The 27,486-nt window shown below is 40.8% G+C and overlaps 1 protein-coding gene across 1 annotated transcript in view; it reads right to left on the bottom strand.

The window, feature by feature from the left end:
- Positions 1 to 2,576: 2,576 nt before the first annotated feature.
- NSUN6 (NOP2/Sun RNA methyltransferase 6) overlaps positions 2,577 to 27,486 on the bottom strand; it is a 49,149-nt gene continuing 24,239 nt past the window's right edge. The window contains exons 8-11 of the mRNA XM_080640832.1: positions 26,144 to 26,288; positions 14,088 to 14,236; positions 5,463 to 5,588; positions 2,577 to 3,471 (exon numbers count right to left, since the gene is read on the bottom strand). Coding sequence (XP_080496958.1) covers positions 3,244 to 3,471; positions 5,463 to 5,588; positions 14,088 to 14,236; positions 26,144 to 26,288 — 648 coding nt within the window. The 3' untranslated portion in view covers positions 2,577 to 3,243. The remainder of the gene's footprint in view (positions 3,472 to 5,462; positions 5,589 to 14,087; positions 14,237 to 26,143; positions 26,289 to 27,486) is intronic.

The following is a 27,486-nucleotide window of genomic DNA, read 5'->3' as shown; positions in this document are numbered from 1 at the left end:
AACTATATTGCAGGATTTGAGATAAGAGTATCTATACATGAAAACTGTATAGTGAACATATCTGTAAACAGTCTGTACTAAATTTGTAAATGAAGAAGTAATTCCAGATAATGGGATATTTACTGACTTGTGGAATATAAAATTATAGTCTTTTCACAGAGCAAAAGCTTAACCTTAACTTAGTTGTATAATCATGATTTTTGTAGCCTACCTAGAAAACGCTGGAAATGTTAATAGTTCTACTCTGTTTTTTGTCAAACCCATTTCAGTTTTTACTATGCTCTTTCTCTACTGCTATTTAAGTTACTGTTACAAAAAGGTGCTGCTAAATGTAGGGTGTCTTAGTCATATTGTACTTTGGGACAATGCCACATTTTTAACACGGTCTGCTCTGCATTCCTGTTAAACATTTGCTGTCAGCTACACTGAACTGTTCAAGAAACCTGATTTAAAGAAATTCATCTAAAACAAATGAAGAGCTGGCTTCTCCACTGTTTATTATTAGTAGCATCAATTGTGATTTGAGGAATGATTCTTACAGTTGAGAATATATTAAATATTCAACGATTCCCACTTGTGGAGCATTTTCCTTGGGACAATGCCAATCACTGATGTTACTTTAGTGACCTTCCCATGATGTCTGATAAAATAATTGCTTAAGGTAGTAAGTAAAGGATCTTTTAAGATATGAACACAGCAAAATAATTCTCCTTAATAATTAATAATAATTCTCCTCCACCTTAATTCTACATGTGCAGCAATTCAGACTTTGAATTTTATTATTCCTTCATTTTTAAATGAAGATCTATTTGGATGACAAATTTAATTCCTCACCCTTGCTCAATGAGGTAATGATTCTAGTCTCAAATATTCTGATCTTATTGAAACTTTAAGTCATACTGTTATAGAAAAAAGATTACATAGTTCTGGATCAGTTGTTTCATTCTGGCTAAATTATATTTTTAACTATTTGTACTTCTCTTTGCTGGTTAAACTAAAATGTGATAAAGAGTTTTGAAGTAAAATGTACTCACTGTTTAATTAAAATGCTTTTTCTGTTTCACAGATATGTCAACACTAAGTAGGTTAAAAGATAATATATCAATATCTTCCACATTTTCCTGATCTTTTTCCTTTTTATTGCATTTTTTTGATTATTTGTCCTTTTAAGATTGAATGTGTTTCATTTTTCAATTTGCTTTATTTTTTGAAGGAAAGAAACCACTGAAAATGTGTATGTTAAAGGAAATACTTTTAAGAATTTATTTGTCCTGTTTTCGATATGCAAATATTTTTCTTCTGTTTTGCCCACATTGCTTATATTTTGCTATTTATCAGTATTAACCAAAATTTATACATTTGCTGCTACCATTTTCATCCCAGCTTAACACATAAGGCTTGGTAGAGAACATGAGAGAAAATAAATTTTGTGCATTAAAACAAAATATATTTAAAATTTGGAGAGGTGTGCTGAGTCCTAGAAACAGAAGGGCCGCAGGTAAACACTATTTCTCTTTAGTCTAATGACATCTATTAGATATAAGGCAGACTGAAGGATATAAACAAGTCAGTCAGATATTTGAATCTTTGGAACTTGAAATATTTTCCCCCTCATTCAATAAGCATCTGTTGGCAACCTGCTAGGAAGCAGTGACAGAAAACACAGGGTCCGTGCCTCCAGAATCTCCCCAAGTCTAAAGGTAGTAGTTAGGAGCATGCCTAGAAAACTAGAGTATTCTCAAAGTGCCACAACAGCGGTAAATATGGGCCTTAGGGGTATAGAAAGACAAATGACTACCTCAAGCTCAGGGAAGGGTATTCAAGAAAGGCTTCTTCAAAGATGAGGCCAATGAAAGGTCTTACCTGATCCAGGAGGCCTTGCAATCTCGATGGGTATAATAGTATGAGACATTCCTAGCAGAAACCTATGGAGGGGGTAAAGAAACTATTAGGCAATTGTCTCCAACTCTCCACTTACATGCCCAAGGCTCAGGAATTTGGGGATGATTTGATAAGTGTTAACAAAAACATGTATATAACTATATATGACAGCCTTTAAACTAGGGCTGAATGTTTAAATATATCTCATCTAAAAAAATAGGATGAAGCAAGAATAAGTTTATCATTAAATTTTTTTTAAAAGCAGTCACTTACATTGGCCACTATAGGGGATGATTGATCACATTTGTGGTTTAGATCAGTGGTCACCAACCTTTTGGACCTCAAGGACCACCAGTGGTCCACGGACTAACAGTTGGCGACCGCTGCTCCAAAGGTTTCCTTAAACCAACGGTCGCCAACCTTTCGGACCTCACGGTCCACCAGTGGTCTACGGCACTGGTTGGTGACCACTGGTTTAGATGATGTTCTTGCTTTTACCTAAATTCAGATTTGATTTGGAAGTGGTCTTTTTGTATCTTGATGTGTCATAGTCATAATAGTCTTGCCTGATGTTGATGTTCTGGGAAATTATGTCCAATGGGAGAACACCAAGGCCTTCCTGTAAATGCCAGGCCAGTTCCTAGTTGTCAGAAGTTGGCTTTCTCTTCCTCACCAATCATGTCTTCATTAACTATTACAGCATCTGTTCCAACAAATGATAAAAGGTACTGACATTGCAGAATATTCTTATTTTTTTAATCTACAAAGTGAAGAAAAGTTTCATTTTTAGTTTAAATCATGGGGAAGGGGGGAAAGTAAACAGTAAAGGCAGACTCTAATTTACAAGACATCCAGACTTTATTTGAAAGAGGGTTTATTTATCAAATAGTCAGCAGAGAAAGAGGTAAAATATTCGGCTCAGCCATTAGCACATGGTAAATGTCATACATTCTATGCCCTGAATTCTTAAGAAACTACTTAATTAGGAACTCAGGAATGAAAAATAATATACTTTATAACCAAATTAAATATTGCTATTTTTTTTCCTTGTTAGATTGATTGCCATTAAAAATGAAAACATATGACTCCAAATAAACATGTTTCAGACATCTATAGGTATCTCCTTTTCTTTGTACTCTGTTAAATCCAAAAGGGAAAATTATTCTAAAATTACAAAATATAATCTCATATCCCTCCCCCTCCCCCACCCATTACTTCCTCTGTCTCTTGATCACTGGAGAAACAGCTGGCAGCCTTTTCTGTTTCCTTAGCAACCATGCCATCAACCACTTGGCCCAACAACAGAATGGTCTTTAAATTAAAACACACACACAACAGAGCAAATGTTTGGAATTTTCATTTCTAAGGATCCTTCTCCTCCATACTTTTGCATTTTACAAATTTTGCAATGAAAAAACCTATACAATCCTTATTTGCCAGCCAAATCATGTCTTCTACTCTGGCCTCTTTGAGAGAATCAATGTCCATGTCCTGTAATGGCACAACAGATGGATCAAATCGCTGCAGCTGTTTCAATTGTTCAAATGACAGGCCAGCTCCCAGCATTCCTTGTCCTCCAATGTGTGGTTCCTATTTGGAGGAAATAAATAAAAATATACATGAACACCCTACAATTAGCAAGTATAGGTGCCAGTGCACAATTTAAAAGACAAATTCAGTTGTATTATCACAAGTTCCCAAAATAGAAAAATGAGTAAATACCTTTTATTTTTGTAGAATATACTGTTTTTCCAGGTAGTGAAGTGGGGAAGCAGTAACGTATGGTCACATGAAGAATAAATATTAAAACTCTGCTAATCAAACATCATGACATCACAAAGGACCTGAGCTTCATAGTTAAAAATACAAATCATAGCCGAAACCGGTTTGGCTCAGTGGATAGAGCGTCGGCCTGCGGACTGAAAGGTCCCAGGTTCGATTCCGGTCAAGGGCATGTACCTTGGTTGCGGGCACATTCCCAGTGGGGGGTGTGCAGGAGGCAGCTGATCGATGTTTCTCTCTCATCGATGTTTCTAGCTCTCTATCCCTCTCCCTTTCTTTCTGTAAAAAAACCAATAAACTATATTTAAAAAAAAAAAAAAAAAAATACAAATCATAGCCCTGCCACATTTTAGCTATGTGACCTTAAGCAAGTAACTTTACCTAACCGTTCCCTCATCTTTTAAAACATAAAATACTCAGATACTCAGAGGCTTAAATAAAGAAGGTGCTATCATGCCTGGCATTAGTGGCATATAGTGGCTGTCACACAGAGGTATAAGGTCCTCAATAAATGGAACATTATATATATAAAAGCCAAGCAACCGGAACGCCAGAATGACTGGAACAACCCCTCCCCCTGGCCGGCCTGGCCTGATTGGCCCCCATCAGGGCGGGCCAGCCGGACCCCACCCGTGCACAAATTTGTGCACCAGGCCTCTAGTTATCAATAAGAGCAATAGATAAAATTCAGTTTTATGTATTAGACTTCCCCAAACTGAGTTCCTAAAGATGCCTCTCTCTGACCCATTTCAACTAGATAGATAAGTTTTTGTTGTTTTTAAATGCACTACAATATTAAAAAGAGATCAATTAAGGCAGCATCAATCAGTTTAGAGGCATAAAGAATCATAAGGAATTCAGCGATACTTGCCAACAACTACTGTGAAAGACCCATAATCCTAATTTAACTCCCCATTTCACAGACAAATGTTAGTGTTACTGAAGATATATTTTCTTAGTTGTATGCCTGAAAACCTGTATTTATTAACCTATGCGGGGGAGGGGGGGGGAGAATCTCTCCTTTAGTTATACATTAAGTGATACACACAAAATTTCATGTGAATTCTGAAGTCTTCATTTACAATGTAATTATCTTAATTTCTGCATCCAGAAACCATCTCTGGATTGCTTTTTACTTATGTATTCCAATTACCTACCAGAATTCTATACAGAAAGGAATAAAAGTTACATGTTCAATGATCTGAATGCATATGAGCATTATTACAGATTTAAGCTTAATCTCAAAAATCATGTATTAAAAACCTAGTTATAAACATATTTTTAATAAAAATCATAACAGAAACATGGTGCTAGGTAAAATGAAGTACAAGAAAGCTTTCTAAATGCTACATAATTTACGTAAGAAACTGTAAAGAAGCAATAATCCGGAACCATTACCCCACTTTAATTAGTCTATTGATATTCTAGTTATTTTAAAGTCTGTTTGGGCTTTGATGTGACATGGGAAAAAACTGCTCAAAATTTTCCTTATTTAAAAAATCTAGAACGGGGAAGAGGGAAAAACTTGGAAACAAAATTCTTAGCAACATGAACAAGAACCACAAGTGAAAGAAAAATCTAACAAGAATACACCTGGGCTCTGTGGCACTTAACACAAAGGCAAGGGATGAACACAAGGAAAAACTTTGTCAGGATGTAAATTCTCTAAGGGCAGTCTAAATGGATTTAATGAAACATTTTTGTTTATGACAGTATTTGTTTCAGAAGTTTTACCTGACAAATAAAATAGCCTGTGTTGATCCCTGCACATAAGTTTCTGTGATGGGGATTACTCTCACCTGGGGCTGAAGCTGAAGGCAAGGAAATGCTGTGAGGGCCCAGGCCACTTGTTCCTCATTCTCTGCCAGCGTGATGGTGCAGGTGCTGTAAACAAGCACTCCCCCTGGCCTCAGCAGCTTCACTGCCTACAGAAAAACGGGGTCAGACCACATGTACCACCAGGCTAAATAAACATAGTAAGGAATTTTTCATCTATGTAATATCTTTCAAATATTTGGGATAAACAGAACGATGTTCTGTATGACCAGGATTCTTTCCTAGATATTCCAGACTAGATATATTTCATTATCTTGGAGCCATTTGGGCCAAGACTTTCCTAAATCAGATCATTTGGTTCCATAACTTTAGTTACCAAATTTTTATTTTTAGGCCAGTTTTCCTTCTAAATTCCATACTAATATACTGTATTTGATTGCCTTTTCAGTATCTCTACTATGGAATTTGATATGCCCCAAAGTGAACCCTTATCTTCTCTCTGAAACCTATTGGAGACGTATTTCCTATCATTCCAAATGTTCAGGTCCCAAATCTTAGATTCTCCTTTATCACATTCCTTTCTCACATTCCCAATACATCAGCAAATCCTATTGTCTCTACTTTCAAAATATACACAGAATTTGGATACGTCTCACCACTTCCATGGCTACGCTACCGTTCTGATCCAAGTCTCATGGTCGTTGCCTGGATCACTGCAAGTCTCCTACTTAGTACACATCTTCTTACCATTCTACAATCTATTATCAGAATGGTAATCAGGGCACTACTTTCACAACTTACCACTTCTCAGCTCAGAGCCCTTCCAATGCCCTCCAGTATCACCTGGAGTCAAAGCCCAAGTCCTGAAAGTGGCTGTCAAGCCCCTACACAAAGCAGGCCGCTTGCTGCCTCTCTGACCTCGCCTTGAACACCTCCTCACTCTGCTTTAGCAACACTGGCCTCTGCTGTTCTGGAATATTCATGGCACACTCTCTCCCCGCCGCCCCCAGGAACTGTGCACAAGTTTGGAAACCTCTTCTAATTCTCCTCATTGCTTGCTCTTCACAATTTTCTTATCTCTACTTACATGTCACCTTTCCAGCAATGCCCACCCTGACCACCCTATGTAAAAGTGCAATTATTTCAATCCAGCACTCCTATTCTCCCTTTCTTTCTAATAACTTACTCATCTATTTGTTCATTTTCCTTCCCAATCAGAATAGAAACCTCATGAATAAGGGCAGAAACTATTTTATCACTACTGTGTTGTCAGCACCTAGAATAATATATTACATAAAATAGGTGCTCAATAAATAATTCCAATAAATGAATCAGGAAATAAGGTGTTATACAAAATTAAATTTGTTCTAAATAACTAAAATTTAACCTTTTTAAAATTTTAATGAAAATCTTTCAAAATATATACTGAGTGGCCAGATTTATGATCTCTGAACACATAATAACCTGGCCACTCAGTGTATATCCTATATAATAGAAGGCTAATATGCAAATTGTTCCCTCGACCAGGAGTTCAACCAGCAGGCAGGCCAGTCAACTGCCCATGTCCCCTCCCCCTGGCCAGGTTGGCCAGACCCCACCCATGCACGAATTCATGCACCGGGCCTCTAATACACACACACACACACACACACACTGAGTGGCCAGATTATTATGCATTCAGAGATCATAATAATCTGGCCACTCAATGTATATATAGCTTTAGCCAGACTCATAAAAAAAAAAAAAAAAAAAAAAAAAAAAAGAGAGAGAGGGCCCAAATAAATAGAATCACAAAGAGAAGTCACAACTAACACCACAGAAATACAAAGAATTACTGTATACCCCAATAAACAGGACAACCTGAGAAAAAAAATGGATAAATTCCTAAAACAATGCAATCTCCCATGACTGAATTTTAAAAAAAAGAAAACCTGAACAAACCAATAAATAAAATAAATAAATCAAATAAGTAATAATAATAATAAAAAAAAACTCCCAATGAACAAAATCCCTGGTGCATATGACTTCATAGGTGAATTTTACCAAATATTTCCCCCTCTCCAAAATACTTAGCCTTCTCAAACTATTCCAAAAAAATAAAGAAGGTAGACTCCCAAACTCATTTTATAAGATAAAATCAGTAAAAAGACACTACAAAAATAAAAAAGGAAAACCTGGAAAACAGTATGGAAGTTCCTCAAAAATTTTAAAATAGAACTACCATATGACTCAGCATTCTCACCTTTGAGTATTTATTTGAAGAAATCCAAAACACTAATTTGAAAAGATATATGCATCGCTAGGTTCACTGGAGCATTATTTACAACTAAGGCCTGGTGCACGAATTTGTGCACCAGTGGGTTCCCTCGGCCTGGCCTGTGGGAGTGGGCTGAAACCGGCTCTCCAACATCCTCCAAGGGGTCCTGGATTGCAAGAGGGCGCAGGCCAGGCTGAGGGACCCCACCGGTGCATGATTGGGGCTGGAGAAGGACACAGGAGGTTGGCCAGCCACAGAGGGACCTTGGGAGGGCTCCAGGGCGTGTTCAGCCCATCTCCCTCAGTCCCGACTAGCCAGACCCCAGCAGCAAGCTAACCTACCGGTCACAGCATCTGACCCCTGGTGGTCAGTGCACATCATAGCAAGTGGTTGAGCCACCTTAGCATATCACTAGCATATTACACTTTGGTTGAATAGATAACCAGATGACTGGACACTTAGCATATTAGGCTTTTATTATATAGGACTAGTGACCTGGTGCATGAAATTCATGCACATTAAAAGGGAATTAATTAGAGGAAATATTTTTAATATTGCTATTTGCCCTTTCTCTATAATAGAAGTGTCAGAGATGAAAGAAAATTAGTAAAATGTATATGAAAAGCTTCCTCCTGTCAGAGTCTAGGGCGCACCATGGGACCCAGAGTCAAGTCCCTGCCCACCCATGTGCCCCTCGAAATCATGTGAAACCCAGACCCGGATGGCCCCACTCCCATTGGGCTAGATCCAGACCCGGCAAGCCCCACCCCTGCCAAGCCCCGCCGGGCGGGAGGCGCAGCCTCAAGTCCTCCAGCCTGGCACCAGGGCGGGGGGTCACGGCATGAGATCCCCTGTCAAGCCCCACCTGGCAGGGGGTGCGCCCTGAGGTCCCCCCATCAAGCCCTGCTGGGCAGGGGGGCATAGCCTGAGGACCCCTGTCAAGCCCTGCCGGGCTGGGGGCACGGCCTCAGATCCCACGGCCTGTCGTCAGGGCGTGGGGCATGGCCTCAGGTCCCCTGGCCCCGGCCAGGGAGAGTGGCCTGAGGTGCCCCATCAAGCCCTGCCGGGCAGGGGATGCAGCCTGAGGTCCCCCTGCCTGGTACCGGGGCGGGGGGGCACAGCCTAAGGTCCCCTGTAAAGCCCCACCAGGTGGGGGGGGCACAGCCTCAGGTCCCTGCTGATTGCTCGTTAAGGCTCATACAGGAACTCGGCTTCTGCTGTGGGTGCAGCCATCTTGTGTTACGGAATCCCTGCCTCCACTGTGGGCACAACAATCTTGACCGTTATAGAATGATAGTCAATTTGCATATTCCCTCTTTATTAGATAAGACTAGAGGCCCAGAGCGCGAAATTGCATGACATTCAGACCCATTGCGCTGGCGAGACGCCAGGCCTCACCACGCGGAGTCACAGGCTCTGCCTTCGCTGTGCAGCTCTGACTGGCTGTTTGATTGTGACCCTAATGGCGTCATAACCATAGGCCTTTTATAATACAGTATAGCCCAGATATGATAGCAACCTAAGTGTCCATCGATAGATAATTGAATAAAGAAGATGTAGTACATATATACAATGGAATATTACTCAGACATAAAAAAAAAAAAGGAGTGAAATCTTACCATTAACACGTTAAGTGCCACGTCACTCACTGGTGACTGACACTATACTTTCCATATGAAAGACAAAGCAGGCTGGGCACTTAATGTGTTAAGGACAACATAAATGAACCTAGAGAATATTATGCTAAGTGAAATAAGTCAGATAGAGAAAGACAAATATATGATTTTACTTACATGTGGAATCTAAAGAGCAAACGAACAAACAAAACAGAAACAAACACAGAGATACAAAAAACAAATTGATTGTTGCCAGGTGGGAGGGAAGTATGGGGCTGGGGGAAAAAAGTGAAGGGATTAAAAAGTACAAATTGGCAGTTACAAAACTGCCATGGAGATGTAAAGTGCAGCATAAGAAATATAGTCAATAACACTGTAATAACTATATATGGAATCAGGGAAATGCTAGATTTATTAGGGAATCACTTCATAAGTTATATAAATGTCTAACTACTATTATGCCAAGTGAAATAAATCACACAGAGAAAAATACCATAGATTTTACTTATATGTGAAATCTAAAAAATAAAGTAAATGAACAAACTGAAGAAAAACCAACCTATAGATACAGGGAACAAACTGATGGTTGCTAAAATGGGAGGAAGGATTGGGCAGAATGGGTGAAAAAGATGAAAGAAGTTAAGAAGCACAAATTTCCAGTAATAAAAATAGTCATGGGGATGTAAAACACAGCATAGGGAATAATAACAATTATATCTGGTGGCAGATGGGTACTAGACTTAAGGGGGTGATCACTTCATATAAGTGTCTTATCACTATGTTGTACATTGGAGAGTAATATAATACTGTGTACCAATTCTAACTGAAAAATTTAATTAACAAAAATAATTTGTCTGATTCTAAGTCCACATTCTCAATCAATTTTAATCCATGCCAGATGGCATACCTGCTATATTCTCAATTGCCTCTCATACTGTCAGCTGTTCCTTTTTTTGAGATAATGCATCCTAAGTAGTCTTTTTGAATTTTCTTTTTGCTATAATCTAGAAAGAAAAGCCAAGTGTCTTAAAACAGAATCCTAATTCTAACCGCACCCCCCCATCAAAATGGATTTTAGCTATAAATAAAGCTTCTTTTACAATGCTTGCTGTTTTAACTCTCAAGATGTGTTCTTCCCAGGGAGGATCCAAGATGGCGGCCTAGGTAAATACCTAAACTGCTGCCTCGCACAACAATTTCAAAACTACAACTAAAAGACAAAACGTCTATCACCCAGAACCACGGGAAAGCTGGCTGAGTGGAAGTTCTACAACTAGAAGGAAAGAGAAAAGAGCACTGAGACGTGCACAAGCGCTGAAAAGCTGAGGTACGGTGGTGCGCGAATCGGGCTGGCGGCGGGCGACTGGGAGTGCTGCTTTTTTCAACCGGAAGGGAGACAAGCTCCCAATTACTCCGAACTCCAGTTTCTGGGAAGACGCGGGGGACCCAAACTCCTACGGGGAAAAGCTGGACTGTCTGCCATAGGTTCGGAAAGTGAGGGTGGCTTGCTTGCAGGGCTGAGCAGGAATAATTATTTACTGCGCTGGGGCATGGAGCGCGGGGACACAGTTGGAGACGCAGAGACTGCTGACTGGCAGCCATCGCTGTTTGCCACGCCCTAGCCTAGTGACGCCCTGAGACCCTGCCCAGCACAACCTACAAACCCACCCAAGCTCCAAGCAGTGGCTTTAGCATATGAATGGCCTGCTCTATCGCAGCTTAACCTAGCAAACTTGCAGCCCGGGTCAGATAGCTCCAAAACCTCCAAACCCCAAGCAAAGAGGAGAAAACTGTAGTTCTCGCTGTAGCTCCTGCTGGGTGGCCTCAGACAGTAGCTGACCTGCACCCCATTGGAGATCCAGAAGGCAGTGTACCTAGTGCTCAGTGTGAGACACCAGATTTCAACTCCTCACATCCGTAAGTAACACATTCAAGAGGCAGAGTCAGTGAGCACCAAAGCCCCACTGAAACAAGTGCTGCACCATAAGCATGTCTCCAGCGCAGCAGTTCTTCCCTTATAGACACAGCGGGTCCTCACAGCCAATTGGCCTGGAGGTCAATTCCTCCCAGTGTACCAACAGCAATCAAGGCTTAACTACACCAAGACTTTGCACTCAGCCCACAAAGGGGTGTACCAAAGGCGTCCACCTCAGGTGATTGGGGAGGCTGAGCTATGGGCCCCTATAGGTCACCTACCACACAAAGCCACTCCATCAACACAGGGAAGTAACAAAATGCGGAGACAAAGAAACATGTCACGAATGAAAGAAATGGAGGAAAGCAAACTACTGGACGACATAGAGTTCAGAACCACATTTATAAGTTTACTCAAGAATCTTCTAAAAACCGCTCAGGAACTTAGTGAGACTTTTAATGATCTTAATGAGAATGCCAAAAAAATGGAAAAGGACCAGTTAGAAATTAAGCATACACTGTCTGAAATAAAGAATATACAGAAAATCAACTGTAGATCAAAGGACCCCAAGAATCAAACCAAAGATCTGAAATATGAGAAAACAAAAAACACCCAACCAGAAAAACAAAAAGAAAAAAGAATCCAAAAATATGAAGATAGTGTAAGGAGCCTCTGGGACAACTTTAAGCGTACCAACATCCGAATTATTGGGGTGCCAGAAGAAGACAGAGAGCAAAATATTGAAAACCTATTAGAAGAAATAATGACAGAAAACTTTCCCTACCTGGTGAAAGAAATAGACTTACAAGTTCAGGAAGCGCAGAGAACCCCAAACAAGAGGAATCCAAAGAGGACCACACCAAGACACATCATAATTAAAATGCCAAGGGCAAAAGACAAAGAGAGAATCTTGAAAGCAGCAAGAGAAAAACAGTTAGTTACCTACAAGTGAGTACCCATACGACTGTCAGCTGATTTCTCGGCAGAAACTATGCAGGCCAGAAGGGAGTGGTAAGAAATATTCAAAGTGATGAACAGCAAGAACCTACAACCAAGATTACTCTACCCAGCAAAGCTATCATTCAGAGTTGAAGGTCAGACAAAGAGCTTCACAGACAAGAAAAAGCTAAAGGAGTTCATCACCACCAAACCAGGATTACATGAAATGCTGAAGGGTATTCTTAAAGAAGAGGAAGAAGAAAAAGGTAAAGATAAAAATTATGAACAACAAAATGACATCAAATACATGCCTATCAACAAGTGAATCTAAAAATCAAGTGAATAAAAAATCTGAAGAACAGAATGGACTGGTGAATATAATAGAATCAGGGACATAGAAAGGGAGTGGACTGCCAATTCTCAGGGGGAAGGGAGTGTGAGTGGTGCGGGAAGAGATTGGACAAAAATCTTGCACCTATGGATGAAGACAGTGGCGGGGGGTAAGGGCATGGGGTGGGGTGGAGAATCAGGTGGAGGGGAGCTATGCGGGGGGGGTGGGGGTGAAGAGGAACACCTGTAATAATCTGAACAATAAAGATTAAAAAAATAAACAAAAAATTTGGCTCTCAAAAAATAAATAAATAAAATAAAATAAAATAAAATAAAATAAAATAAAATAAAATAAAGATGTGTTCTTCTCAGATTGTATAAAAAAAGAACAAGTTAAATAATCCATGACCTTTGCCACCTTTGTGTACGAAAGGAGACAACAGGAGAGATGACTGGAAATATACTCAAAGACAGCTTCAGAGACCACATAATATTACACCCATTGTTGCTGTAGCCTATGTGTTTATAATTAAGGCATGAGTAAAAATAATGAAGTAATCCTTGATCAAATGCTATCTATATTTTGTGAAATCTATTGTATCATTTTTGCAAGACTGAGAGAAATTGTCAAATATTCTATCCTGACTTCTTCTGAAACGAACTGGTGACCAGTTAAATTTGCCGTTTTTATGGTTCTCCTATCTCCTACACTGGACATTGTCACTTCCCATTTTTATTTTTTTGGACTTACCACTTATACAATTTTTTTTAATTTTTCAATTACAGTTGACATAACAATATTGCATTAGATAGTTATATAAATGGACTTCCCACTTTTTTCTTAAATTTGCTATCTAAGATGATCCAGGAACCCTATTAAAAAGAATAACTGGTTTTATATATAATTATTCACATCATGTAGTAAATAATCCTGGGACATTTTAAAGATAAAGGAATGTTGGAAACTCATTTCATCTGAGTGAAGAAATTCTACTATTACCTGAAAGAAATAGTGAAGTCAACATAAAGGAAAGCTCCCTGTACTTAAAACTAGACCTTCTCTGTCCTTTTGTGTGTGGTAAAATATACATAATGAATTTATCATATTAATAACCACGCCTAAGTATATAATTCAGTGGCATTAAGTACATTCACACTGCTGGGCAATTATCACCATTATCTAAACCCACATTTTTTTCATCATCTTCAACTTAAACTCTGTGCCCATTAAACAATAACCCCTTATTCCTTCACATCTCCAGCCCCTGGTAACCACTAGTCTCTATGAATTTGCCTATTCTAAGTTACCTTATATAAATGGAATCATATAATATTTGTCTTTTATGTCTGGCATAATGTTTTCAAAGTCCATCCATGTGGCAGCATGTATCAGGACTTCATTCCTTTGTAAGGCTGAATAATATTGCACTGTATGTATACCATATTTTGCTTATTTACCTGTTGATGGACACTTCAGTGGTTTCCACATTTGGTTACTGTGAACAATGCTGCTATGAACACCGCTTTCAATGATTTAAACATCAAACCAGTGAAGGCCAACTTTCTTTCACAGCAAAGTGTCATCACATACCACAGTAAAGAGTTTTCGCTGTAAGGGTTGATACGATGTCACTTCCTTCAAAGTCCAAGAACAAGCCATGTTTGGTCTCTGACCCAGTCCACTGCAGGGTGCATCAAGAAGAATTCGATCAAAAGATTCTGGTAAGAATGGAGGCTCTCCTATAAAGAGAATTATAAACATATTTGTGTCTTCCCTATTGGTCTACAATAAAAAAAATTCCTGAGACAGAAGCAATTATCAGGAATTTAAACTCAGTCTGGAATAGAAAGTAGAAAAAACAATTACTCCCCTCAATCAAGTACCTGATGAAAGTAATTTGGACTTATATTTAATACTAGAGGCCAAATGCACGAATATTCATGCAAGAATGAGCCTTTCTTCCCCTGGCTGCCGGCACTGCCTTCGCTCTGGATGGAGCCACCTTTCCACCTTCCCACGCAGCCCAGAGGCCTGGAGCCGCTGGGGTGGTGCGCCCCTGGCCGCTCAGAGCCTGCGTATGCAAATTAACCTTCCATCTTTGTTGGGTTAATTTGCATACTCACTCCTGATTGGCTGGTGGGCGTCACGAAGGTATGGTCAATTAGCATGTTACTCTTTTATTAGGTAGAATATACAGAAACTCAACTGTAGATCAATGTATCCCAAGAATCAAACCAAAGATCTGAAATATGAGAAAACAAAAAACACCCAACCAGAAAAACAAAAAGAAAAAAGAATCCAAAAATATGAAGATAGTGTAAGGAGCCTCTGGGACAACTTTAAGCGTACCAACATCTGAATTTTTGGGGTGCCAGAAGAAGACAGAGAGCAAAATATTGAAAACCTATTAGAAGAAATAATGACAGAAAACTTTCCCTACCTGGTGAAAGAAATAGACTTACAAGTTCAGGAAGCGCAGAGAACCCCAAACAAGAGGAATCCAAAGAGGACCACACCAAGACACATCATAATTAAAATGCCAAGGGCAAAAGACAAAGAGAGAATCTTGAAAGCAGCAAGAGAAAAACAGTTAGTTACCTACAAGGGAGCACCCATACGACTGTCAGCTGATTTCTCAGCAGAAACTATGCAGGCCAGAAGGGAGTGGCAAGAAATATTCAAAGTGGTGAACAGTAAGAACCTACAACCAAGATTACTCTACCCAGCAAAGCTATCATTCAGAGTTGAAGGTCAGACAAAGAGCTTCACAGACAAGAAAAAGCTAAAGGAGTTCATCACCACCAAACCAGGATTACATGAAATGCTGAAGGGTATTCTTTAAGAAGAGGAAGAAGAAGAAAAAGGTAAAGATAAAAATTATGAACAACAAAATGACATCAAATACATACCTACCAACAAGTGAATCTAAAAATCAAGTGAATAAAAAATCTGAAGAACAGAATGGACTGGTGAATATAATATAATCAGGGACATAGAAAGGGAGTGGACTGCCAATTCTCAGGGGGAAGGGGGTGTGAGGGGTGCGGGAAGAGAATGGACAAAAATCTTGCACCTATGGATGAAGACAGTGGCGGGGGGTAAGGGCATGGGGTGGGGTGGGGAATCAGGTGGAGGGGAGCTATGGGGGAAAAAAAAGAGGAACACCTGTAATAATCTGAACAATAAAGATTTATTTTTAAAAAAACAAAACAAAACAAAAAAACAAATAGAGTTGGTGCAACTTATTAACCAGTTTTCAACAACAGCAAATTATGAGTTATGCAAAGAAACATAAAAGTGTGACCCAACACAACAGAAACTATCTTTGAGAGGGCATAGAGAGCAGACTTAGCAAAGACTTTAAAACAGCCAATAAAATATATGTTCAAAGAATTAAATAAAAAGAAACTATGCTTCAGGAGGCAAAGGAACACATAGCAACAATGTTTCACCAAATAGAACACAACAATAAATACAAATTTCAAAAAAGAAACAAAACAAATGGAAATTCTGGAATTGAATGTATAATAACAAATGACAAATTCAGTAGAGGGGCTCAATTATAGACTTCAGCTGATAGAAAAAAGAATCAGTGTATTTGAAGATAGAAGAATAGAAATGATGCAATCTGAAAATCACAGACAATAGAAGAAAAATGAACATAGCTTCAGAGGTATGTGTGACACCATTAAGTGCACCAATATAAACACAATAAGAGCACCAGAAAAGGAGAGACAAAAACAAAAAAATGATCAAGATGCTCCACAAATTTTAAGTAGGACAAATGCAAAGAAGATCAGCTATCAGACACATCATACTAAAAATTTTGAAAGTAAAAGGCAAAGAAAAGATATCGTTAAAGCTGCAAGAGATATATGTTGAAATGATAACATTTTGGACACTGGGAAGTAAATATAACATACTATTAAAATAAAATAAAAAAGCTGCAAAAGAAAAATGACTTTCATATACTAGGGAACCACAATACGATTAAAAGATGTTTTCTCATCAGAAAAATGAAAGCCAAAAGGCAGTGAGATGATATATTCAAAGTACAGACAGATTATCTTTTAAAAATGAAGGTGAAATAGAGATACTCCCAGATAAACAAAAACCTAGAGAATTATTGCTAGAAATCTGCATTATAAGAAATACTTTTAAAAGTTCTTCAAGTTGAGCCAAAACCGGTTTGGCTCAGTGGATAGAGCGTCGGCCTGCGGACTGAAGGGTCCCAGTTTTGATTCCGGTCAAGGGCATGTACCTTGGTTGCGGGCACATCCCCAGTGGGAGGTGTGCAGGAGGCAGCTGATCGATGTTTCTCTCTCATCGATGTTTCTGGCTCTCTATTCCTCTCCCTTCCTCTCTGTAAAATATCAATAAAATATATTAAAAAAAAAAAAGTTCTTCAAGTTGAAAGGAAATGAACTAGAGTGTAATTTGAGTCCATATGAAAATACAAAGAACACACGTAAAGGTAATTGTGTAATTATAAAAAACAGTATAAATGCATATTCTCTTGATTTAAAAATCAACTGAGTAAATATGCATACAATTCCAATGATTGCCCTATATATGTAATAAACGCTATATATGTATATACATATATACACATGTATCATATATCCATATCCATATATATAGTATGTGTGTATATATATGGCAAATGTAATATATTTGCCAATAACAGCAAAAATGGTGAGTGGAAACAAAGCTGTATTGGAGGAAGAAAATGACACCAGATGGAACTCAAATCCACAGGAACAAGTGAAGAAAACTAGTAAGAAAAGTAACATAAAATCTAAAATTATATATCCCTTCTTTCTTCTGTTTCTTTTAGAAATTTTATAGACATAAAATTATATAAAGGAATATTACAACTATTATTATAACTATGTGAGTTCATAACACAAACTGAAAGTCATTTAAGTAAATAAAATGTTACATTAGTATTTATGTACTTAATTTTTAAAAAAAGCAATTAAGGCCCTATCCGGTTTGGCTCAGTGAATAGAGCGTCGGCCTACAGACTGAAGGGCCCCAGGTTCAATTCTGGTCAAGGGCACATGCTTGGGTTACGGGCTCGATCCCCAGTAGGGGGCATACAGGAGGCAGCCAATCAATGATTCTCTCTCATCACTGATGCTTCTATCTCTCTCTCCCTCTCCCTTTCTCTCTGAAATTAATTTATAATATATATATATATATATATATATATATTTAAAGTTTTAAAAAAGCAATTAAGGAAGGAGAAACAACAACAACAAAATATAAGAGATAGAAAAGAAGCAAAATGGCACATGTAAATCCAATGATATCAAGAACATTAAATGTGAATAGATTGTTTTGTCAAGATGGTGGAGTGGGAAAACACTGTGCCTGCCTCCTCCCACAACCATATCAAAATTAAAGAAAATTATACAACAACCATCACTGAGTACCACCACAAGACAAGTTGAACAGAAGTCCTATAATCTATCTAATAAAGAGGGAATATGCTATTTGACCATCACTCCATCACAAAGATGGCTGCACCCACAGCTGAGGACAAGTTCCCTTAAGGAGCCTTAATGAGCAATCAGCAGGGACCTGAGGCTACGCCCTCCCCCGCCCCCATGGGGCTTGACAGGGGACCTCAGGCTGCGCCCCCCCACCCGGAAGGGCTTGACAAGGGACCTCAGGCTGTGCCCCCCACTCAGGCACCAGGGACAGGGGACCTGAGGCTGCGCCCCTCCTGCCTAGTGGGGCTTGACAGGGGACCTCAGGCCATGCTCCCCACCTAGTGGGGCTTGATGGGGGACCTCAAGGTGCACCCCCAGTGCTGGGTGGGGGCAACTCAGGCCGTGCCCCCCTACCACTGGGGCTTGATGGGGGACCTGAGGCTGTGCCCCCATCCCAGTGCTGGGCCGGGGGACCTGAGGCTACACCCACTGCCCGGCAGGGCTTGACAAGAGTGAGACTGGCTGGGTCTGGATCTAGCCCAATTGGGGTGGGGGGGAGCAACCGGGTCTGGGTCTCACACGATTTTGAGGCGCTTGTGGGTGGGCGGGGACTTGACTCTGGGTCCCCCTTTTAATGTGCACGAATTTCATGCACCGGGCCACTAGTTAAGGATATAAAGAAGAAGGCAGGGTGAGACTGATAGAAGGGGTAGAGATGCAGAAGGGACATGTCCCATACCCAGGGTGTGGCAACTAAAAATTGGGAGGGATATCTCAGTGGGAGCAGTCCCTTCTGAGGAGCAAGGAGTCCAAAACCCACACCAACCTCCCAAGCCCTGTGCACCAGTTTCAGAAAAAGTAGTCCCCATAACACCTGGCTGTAAAATGCAGTGGTGATGACACCCAAGTGAAATGGAAAGCTGCTGTTTACCCAGGAATCCTCTTAAAGGGCCCAAGCACACACTTTCCTGCCAACTCACTCCCTCCCAGGGCAGGGCAGCAGCTCAAAAACTGGAAGGGACACATGGAGAAAAATGAAATTCACTAGATTCGAGAGGCCGGGGTAAAGAAAGCTCCCTCTGGGTATGAAAGTGTTGGCAGGCACATTACTCCTTTGTTGAGCACAACCCCCATCCACAGGGCCAGGTGCAGGCAGGTGCCAAGTCAGAGTTCTCCATTACCTGGGTAGCACATTTGTGTCACCCTGGTGATTCCCTGATACCCCTTCCCACCCACCTAGTGTGTCCAGTCTGAATATCTTTCAGCAGCTTTTCCACATGAGTGGCCTCCTTAGGTTCATGCTGAGCACTTTCCTAAAATCTCTCAAAGGTCTACAAACTCCAAGCAAGCACTGGCTGGCATTGGCATACCCTGTACCTCTTGCTAAGCGCCAAGCCTAACACAAGTGGCAAGCGATCTCAACTTGCATTGTAACTCCTAACTAGTGGCTCCAAGCCTGGCAAAAACTGCAGCCACCCTTGGCTTAAACCATAGCTTCAACTAAGCATCCACAAGCCCTGCACAAGTGAAAGCTGGCCTTCAGCTCATATCACGGTGCCCACTAAGGGGTCTCAAAGCCCAGCACTAGTGTCAGCGGAACTTGGTTCACAGCATACCCTCTCCCATACATGCCCAAAACCAGTACAAGTGGCAACAAACCACAGATCACTTTGTAGCTCCTACCAGACACCCAACTGAGCAAAAATGGCAGTTGTCCTTGACATTCACTAGATCCCCTCCCAAGAAGCTCCAGAACCAACAAAGCCAGTGGCTAGCTACAGACTATATAAGACATACACCCAACCAGCTCCACAAATGACACTGCAAGGGAGGAGTCAGCTGACACCAGAGTCCCATTAAAGTGACTCCTGTTCAGTGGGGTCAGCCCTGCCCTAGAGCTCATCACATGTAGCCATGACCAGATCCACAGGCAGTCAGCCAGGAGGTCAATCCCAACCACTGATATACCAACAGTAATCAAGGCTCAACCACAATAAGAGGGCATATAAAACAGACACAAGGAATAAGTCTGGAAATCCGGCTAAGGTTGACCAGAAAAGACTGCACCACTGGGCCTCAAAGGACACCTACAACACAGGCCACTCTGCCAGGAACAACAAGATGTACCAGATCTACTTAATACATAAAAACAAACACAGGAAGTCAGCCAGAATGAGGAGACAAGGAAACACGTCCCAAGTAAAAGAAAAAGACAAAGCTCCAGGAAAAAAACAACAATAAAAACACACAATTAAACTAAAAGGACACAAGCAATTTACCAGATGCAGAGTTTAAAACACTGGTCATAAGAATGCTCAATGAACTTAGGGGCAAAATAAATTACCTCAGTGAGAACGTCAAAAAGAGATAGAAACCATAGAAAACAAGCAGTCAGAAACGAAGGCTATAATAACAGAAATGAAGAATACATTAGAGAGAAGCAACATCAGATTATATAAAACAGATGATCAAAACAGTGAACTGGAAGACAAGATAGCAGAACACAGCCAATCAGAAAAGAAAAAAGAAGTTAATAAAATAAGGATAGTTTAATTTCTGGGACAAAATCAAGTGTATCATTACTCACAAAATAGGGGTACAAGTATAAAAGGAAAGAGTGCAAGAGATTGAGAATATTTTTTAAGAAATAATGACTGAAAACTTCCCTAAGCTGTTGAAGGAAATAAACATACAAGTCCAGAAAATGCAGAGTCCCAAAAAGATGAACCAAAGAGGTCCATACCAAGACACATCATAATTAAAATTCCAAAGGTAAAGACAGAGAAAAAGTCTTAAAAGTAGCAAAAGATAACCAGTCAGTTACCTACAAGAGAACTCCAATAAAAAAGGTCAAGTGACTTCTCAGCAGAAACACTGAAGGCCAGAAGTGGTTGGCATTAAATATTCAATATTCAATATGATGAAATGCAAAGACCTACAACCAAGACTGCTTTATCCAGCAAGGCTATCATTTTAGAATTGAAGGAGAGTTTCCCAAACAAGAAAAAGCTAAAATAGTTTATCACTACTAAACCAGTATTATAAGAAATGTTACAGGGACTTGTTTAAATTGGTGACCTAACAATAATTTTAGTGAAGTTATAGTAATGGATTATTTTGAACTGTCTACTGTCTAATAGTCATTTTTGTGAATGACAGCTTATATACAGATAAATTGTTGTAGGCAGTTAGACATGAGCAGAGCAAGGACTATGGGCCAAGTACAGAAGTCACCAGGTTGGAAAGTCCTGGGTGCCTAGAAAAGGACAATTATGGGGTGGGACCTCACCCCCCAGGGTGACCTTCCTCTCCTAGCATATCTGGTCATGAGGTTTGGACCTACCTAGAGATAACATCTAGGCCTCAATTGTATTTCAGCTCCAGGCCCAGAAAAGCAACAAAACCAGACAAGCCACCTCAGGACCAGCTATATTGAATAATGACCCCCTGTCCTGATGCAGGCCAATTAATTAGTGGAGACCACAACCTTGAAAGGGCACACCTGGAGAACTGCTGAATATTCCACTGAGATCTTCCCCTAGGACCTGCCTAAAATCTCCACCCTTCAAACCCTTAGGACAGAGGACCTAAGGAGCATGCCCACTCCCACACCTTTCCTTTTCCTTTTCTCTTTTCCTTTCCCCTTTCCATCCCTCCAGGTGCATTACCATTAGCTTCCCCACTCCCAAGCTCCAAGAGCCCTTCCTTTACTTCTATTGAAGCATAGTAACCTCCATCTTGTATAAAACTGCTGTTTGAATTCTCTGCTATTGTTAGACAGTCCCTAGTTCTGTAAACTCTGTCATTATAAACTGTCACTTTAAGATAGTCTGTTATTCTGTAAAATGACTTTTAGTTCAAATAATAGAAAAAGATAAACGTAACTGTCTGACCTTGTAAGCTAGCCATCCAATGTAATAGACTAAAATAGACTAATACTGATAACAATTCCCATATTCTTATGCCAGGTACAAACTCATTATGTATTCAAGGTTACAACTGTTTGTAACAATAACTCACACAGAGCTCTTTGTAATATCTGCAAACAAAGAGGCTCGAAAAGAATAAATACGGGAGACTTCCTGTATGTGGTGCTCAGAGATTTGGATGAGACACCTCCCTCTGGGCTGTGAGCAATAAACAACTCCTAATTAATTGGCTCTTTACGCAGTCAAAATCCAAGTACCGAGGTTGCTGAACCAGGTCTGATCTAACCCCACCGGTCAGACACCTGTTGCCATTCTGCAGCCTACAACAAAACGACAGAGTTAGAAAGAGTATTTTTCCTTATGATATTAAAGAGAAAACCACAGTATCAAAATGACAATACTCAGTGCTAAAAGCCCTTGATACTAAACCTAGATTTAACACCTGATTTATCTGCAGGTTCAACTTCTCCCAGAAACATCTTTAATCAACCAGTCTGGAATTTTCAGGTCAAGCACCAATAAGGTAATATGTCACTGTGAACCCTCTATATTCCCCATAGAAAGAGAAGGCAAACTACAGGATAAAAACCCTCCCCTTCAGTTCCCAGAGAGAGAAAGAAATGGTGTCCTGGCCCCACTCTTCTTCCTATAAAAACCTCCCCTTGGTACAACCCTGGGAGCAAGCTTTTAGTTTTCAGGGGTCCTCAAGCTACGGCCCACGGGCCACATGCGGCCTGCCGAGGACATTTATCCGGCCCGCCAGGTGCCGGTGCCTGTCCTGCTTAGCAGACGACTCGTCCCGGGCCCACAGTGCGCATAGGAAGTTGTTCATAGTTTTTTTAAACTATAGTCCGGCCCTCCAACGGTCTGAGGGACAGTGAACTGGCCCCCTGTTTAAAAAGTTTGAGGACCCCTGTAATCTAGATGGTATGTTAGCCAATAATCAGCTTAGTGAATCCAATTAGATCTTCAAATTTACGTGAGTTTTGTTTGCTAATAAAGGCAATCTAGATCAGCCATCACCAACCTTTTGGACCTCATGGACAACCAGTGGTCCACGGACTGCTGGTTGGCGACCGCTGATCTAGATGTTCTGTAAGGGGGTTGGCAAATCAGAGACCACATCCTCAGCTTTTTAAAACTCATCTTTAATCAATAAACACTCAGGAAAAACTAATGCCAGTGAGTTCGTTAAAGTACACAGTTTTGTCGAGTGTTTCATGAAATCAAATCTAAATAAGAGAAAGAGGCCCAAGTGATTTAATAAATGTAATTTTTCCCTCCCTTCCCAGCTCCATAGCCCCATTCCTCAAGAAAAATGAAGAAATAATACAACATAGCTCAAGAATCATAAAATTGAAAGGCTCGGGAGCTTTGTGAGATGCATTATGAAATTAAGACATAAATGTCAAGTATAAAAAAATTGACCAAGGGGGTAGAGGTGTGGGTGGAGGTGAAAGAGGATATAGAGAGAATAAATGGTGATTAAAAAAAAGAAGAAAAAAGAGTTTGACCAAGTCTTGGGGGTTGGACTTACTAAAAACTTGAGGGGAGAAAACCAAGATGGCGGTATAAGGTATACACCTGTATGTGCTGCCTCTCACAACCACACCAAAACTACAACTAAAAGACAAAATGTCTATCACCCAGAACCAAGGAAAAGCTGGATGACTAGAAGTTCTACAACTAGAAGGAAAGAGAAAAGAGCATGCACAAGCACGGATAAGCTGAGGTACGGAGGCGGGCGAATCGGGCTGGTGACTGGGTGTGCTGTTCTTTCAACCCGAAGGGAGACACAAGCTCCCGATTACCCTGAACCCAGTTTCTGGCGAGACTTTGGGGACCTAGACACCTACGAGGAGAAGCTGGACTGTCTGCCATCGGGTCAGAAAGTGAGGATGGCTTTTTGCAGAGGTGTGCACAGGAATCATTGTTTACTGTGCTGGGGCACAGGACGCGGGGACGCGGAAACTCGGAGACGCAGAGACGGCTAACTGGCAGCCATCGCTATTTGCCACACCCTAGCCTAGTGATTCCCTGAGACCCCACCCCGCACAATTTACAAACCCACCCAAGCTCTGCACTGAGGCTTCTGCATATAAATGGCCTGCCCTATCGCAGCTTAACCTAACAAACTGCAGCTCTGGTCAGACAGTTCCAAAACCTCCAAACCTCAAGCAAAGAGGAGAAATCTGCAGATATTGCTGTAGCTCCTGCTGGGTGGCCTCAAACAGTAGCTGACCTGCACCCCATTGGAGATCCAGAAGCCAGTGTACCTAGTGGTCAGTGTGAGACAACACCAGATTTCAATTCCTCACATCCATAACTGACACATTCAAGAGGCAGACCCAGTGAGCACCAAAGCCCACTGAAACAAGTCCTGCACCATAAGCGTGTCTCCAGGGCAGCAGTTCTTCCATTATAGACACAGCGGGTCCTCACAGCCAATTGGCCTGGAGGTCAATTCCTCCCAGTGTACCAACAGCAATCAAGGCTTAACTACACCAAGACTTTGCACTCAGCCCACAAAGGGGTGTACCAAAGGCATCCACCTCAGGTGATTGGGGAGGCTGAGCTACGGGCACCTATAGGTCACCTACCACAGAAAACCACCCCATCAACACAGGGAAGCAACGAAAATGCAGAGACAAAGAAACATGTCACGAATGAAAGAAATGGAGGAAAGCAAACTACTGGACATAGAGTTCAAAACCACATTTATAAGGTTACTAAACAATCTTCAAAAACCTCTGAGGAACTTAGTGAGACCTTTAAGGACCTTAATGAGAATGCCAAAAAAATGGAAAAGGACCAGTCAGAAATTAAGCATACACTGTCTAAAATAAAGAATATACAGAAATTCAACAGTAGAGCAAAGGACCCCAAGAATCAAACCAAAGATCTGAAATATGAGGAAACAAAAAACACCCAACCAGAAAAACAAAAAGAAAAAAGAATCCAAAAATATGAAGATAGTGTAAGGAGCCTCTGGGACAACTTTAAGCATACCAATATCCGAATTATTGGGGTGCCAGAAGAAGACAGAGAGCAAAATATTGAAAACCTATTAGAAGAAATAATGACAGAAAACTTTCCCTACCTGGTGAAAGAAATAGACTTACAAGTCCAGGAAGCACAGAGAACCCCAAACAAGAGGAATCCAAAGAGGACCACACCAAGACACATCATAATTAAAATGCCAAGGGCAAAAAACAAAGAGAGAATCTTGAAAGCAGCAAGAGAAAAACAGTTAGTTACCTACAAGTGAGTACCCATACGAATGTCAGCTGATTTCTCAACAGAAACTATGCAGGCCAGAAGGAAGTGGCAAGAAATATTCAATGTGATGAACAGCAAGGACCTACAACCAAGATTACTCTACCCAGCAAAGCTATCATTCAGAATTGAAGGTCAGATAAAGAGCTTCAAAGACAAGAAAAAGCTAAAGGAGTTCATCACCACCAAACCAGGATTTATGAAATGCTGAAGGGTATTCTTTAAGAAGAGGAAGAAGAAGAAAAAGGTAAAGACAAGAATTATGAACAACAAAATGACATCAAATACATGCCTATCAACAAGTGAATCTAAAAATCAAGTGAATAAAAAATCTGATGAACAGAATAAACTGATGAGTATAATAGAATCAGGGGCATAGAAAGGGAGTGGACTGACAATTCAAGGGGGGAGGGGGGCGTGAGGGATTTGGGAAGAGACTGGGCAAAAATCTTACACCTATGGATGAAGACAGTGGCGGGGGGTAAGAGCATGGGGTGGGGTGGGGAATTAGGTGGAGGGGAGCTATGGGGGAAAAAATGAGGAACATCTATAATAATCTGAACAATAAAGATTTATTAAAAATAAAAGAAATAGCCAAAACCGGTTTGGCTCAGTGGATAGAGCGTCGGCCTGTGGACTGAAAGGTCCCGGGTTCGATTCCGGTCAAGGGCATGTACCTTGGTTGCGGGCACATCCTCAGTGGGAGGTGTGCAAGAGGCAGCTGATCGATGTTTCTCTCTCATCGATGTTTCTAGCTCTCTATCCCTCTCCCTTCCTCTCTGTGAAATATCAATAAAATATATTTAAAAAAATAAATAAATAAAAAATAAAAGAAATAAAAATAAATTTAAAAACTTGAAGAGATGAAAAGGAGATATCTATTAAAGCAAAAAATCTTAGATCCATGCCAAAGTTTTAAGGCCTGTAGATATTTTGAGGCTAGAACAATGACAGCAAAATCTGCTTGTCTATAAAAGTCTTCAAAAGATTAAATTTGACTCACCTTCTGTACACTTAACCATATCAAGTTTAAGCGCCTTTGTTCCATCAAAGCAAAAAGCCCTAATGGAATGCAGCCCTAATAATAAAGCATTCTGCTTTATTTTCTTAACTTTGTTGGGTAGTTTATCCAGGGCTATTACTTCTCCCTAAAAACAAACAAACAAACAAACAAAAAAACCCATAAAGTGTAAATCAAAAGCAATCATAAAAATTATTAAAAATGAGAAATCCATGAAAAACTACGATCTTCCACAATTTCCTCCTACCCCTACTTTTAAAGTTGAATTCATTAACCAAATGTATATCGAATTTATATCAAATACTTATTAAGTCTTTCCTTTTACAAAATCAATCCTCATCTCAATATTTTCTATGCTATACACATAAAATTCATGTAAATTCTGACAACTAAAGACAGAAAAATATGTCTGTATATCACAGCAAAATGTTCTAGACTGGTATAAAACATAGCTCAAAAGAAATTTTAGCTCTAGCTGTTATGGCTCAGTGGATAGAGCGTCAGCCTGTGGACTAAAGGGTCCCAAGTTTGATTCCCATCAAGAGCACATGCTCAGGTTGCGGGCTCGATCCCCAGAAGGGAGTGTGCAAGAGGCAGCCAATCAATGATTCTCTCTCATCATTGATGTTTCTATCTCTCTCACCCCCCCCCTCTCTCTCTCTCTCTCTTGAGCTCCCCTCCTCTCTGAAATCAATAAAAACATATAAAAATTAAAAAAAAATTTTTTTAAATCATAATACTTCAGTTAAGTCAAAGTTGATAAAGACAAGAGGGTCATTTTTATGAATGTACTAAAGGCCCAGTGGATGAAATTTGTGCACTGGGGCGGGGGGAGGGTGTCCCTCAGCCCAGCCTGCACCCTCTCCAATCTGGAACCCCTGGTGGGATTGGGCCTAAACGGACAGTCAGACATCCCTCTCACAATCCAGGACTGCTGGCTCCCAACTGCTCACCTGCCTGCCTTCCTGATTGCCCCTAATCGCTTCTGCCTGCCAGCCTGATCACCCCCTGCCAGCCTGATTGATGCCAAACTGCTCCCCTACCAGCTTGCTTGCCCCTAACTGCCCTCCCCTGCAGGCATGGTGACCCCTAACTGCCCTCTGCTGCAGGCCTGGTCCCCCCAACTGCTCTCCCCTACAGGCCTGGGTCCCCCCCTAACTGCCCTTCCCTGCAGGCCCAGTCACCGCCAAGTTCCCTCCTCTGCCGACCTGGTCACCCCTCACTGCCTTCCCCTGCAGGCTTGATCGCCCCCAACTGCCCTCCCTCCCTTGCAGGCCTGGTCCCTCCCAATTGCCCTCCCTTGCTGGCCTGATCACCCCCAACTG

Source organism: Plecotus auritus (assembly GCF_963455305.1).
Source record: "Plecotus auritus genome assembly, chromosome: 1".
Lineage (NCBI taxonomy): Eukaryota > Metazoa > Chordata > Mammalia > Chiroptera > Vespertilionidae > Plecotus > Plecotus auritus.
This window is presented reverse-complemented; position numbering and strand designations above follow the sequence as displayed.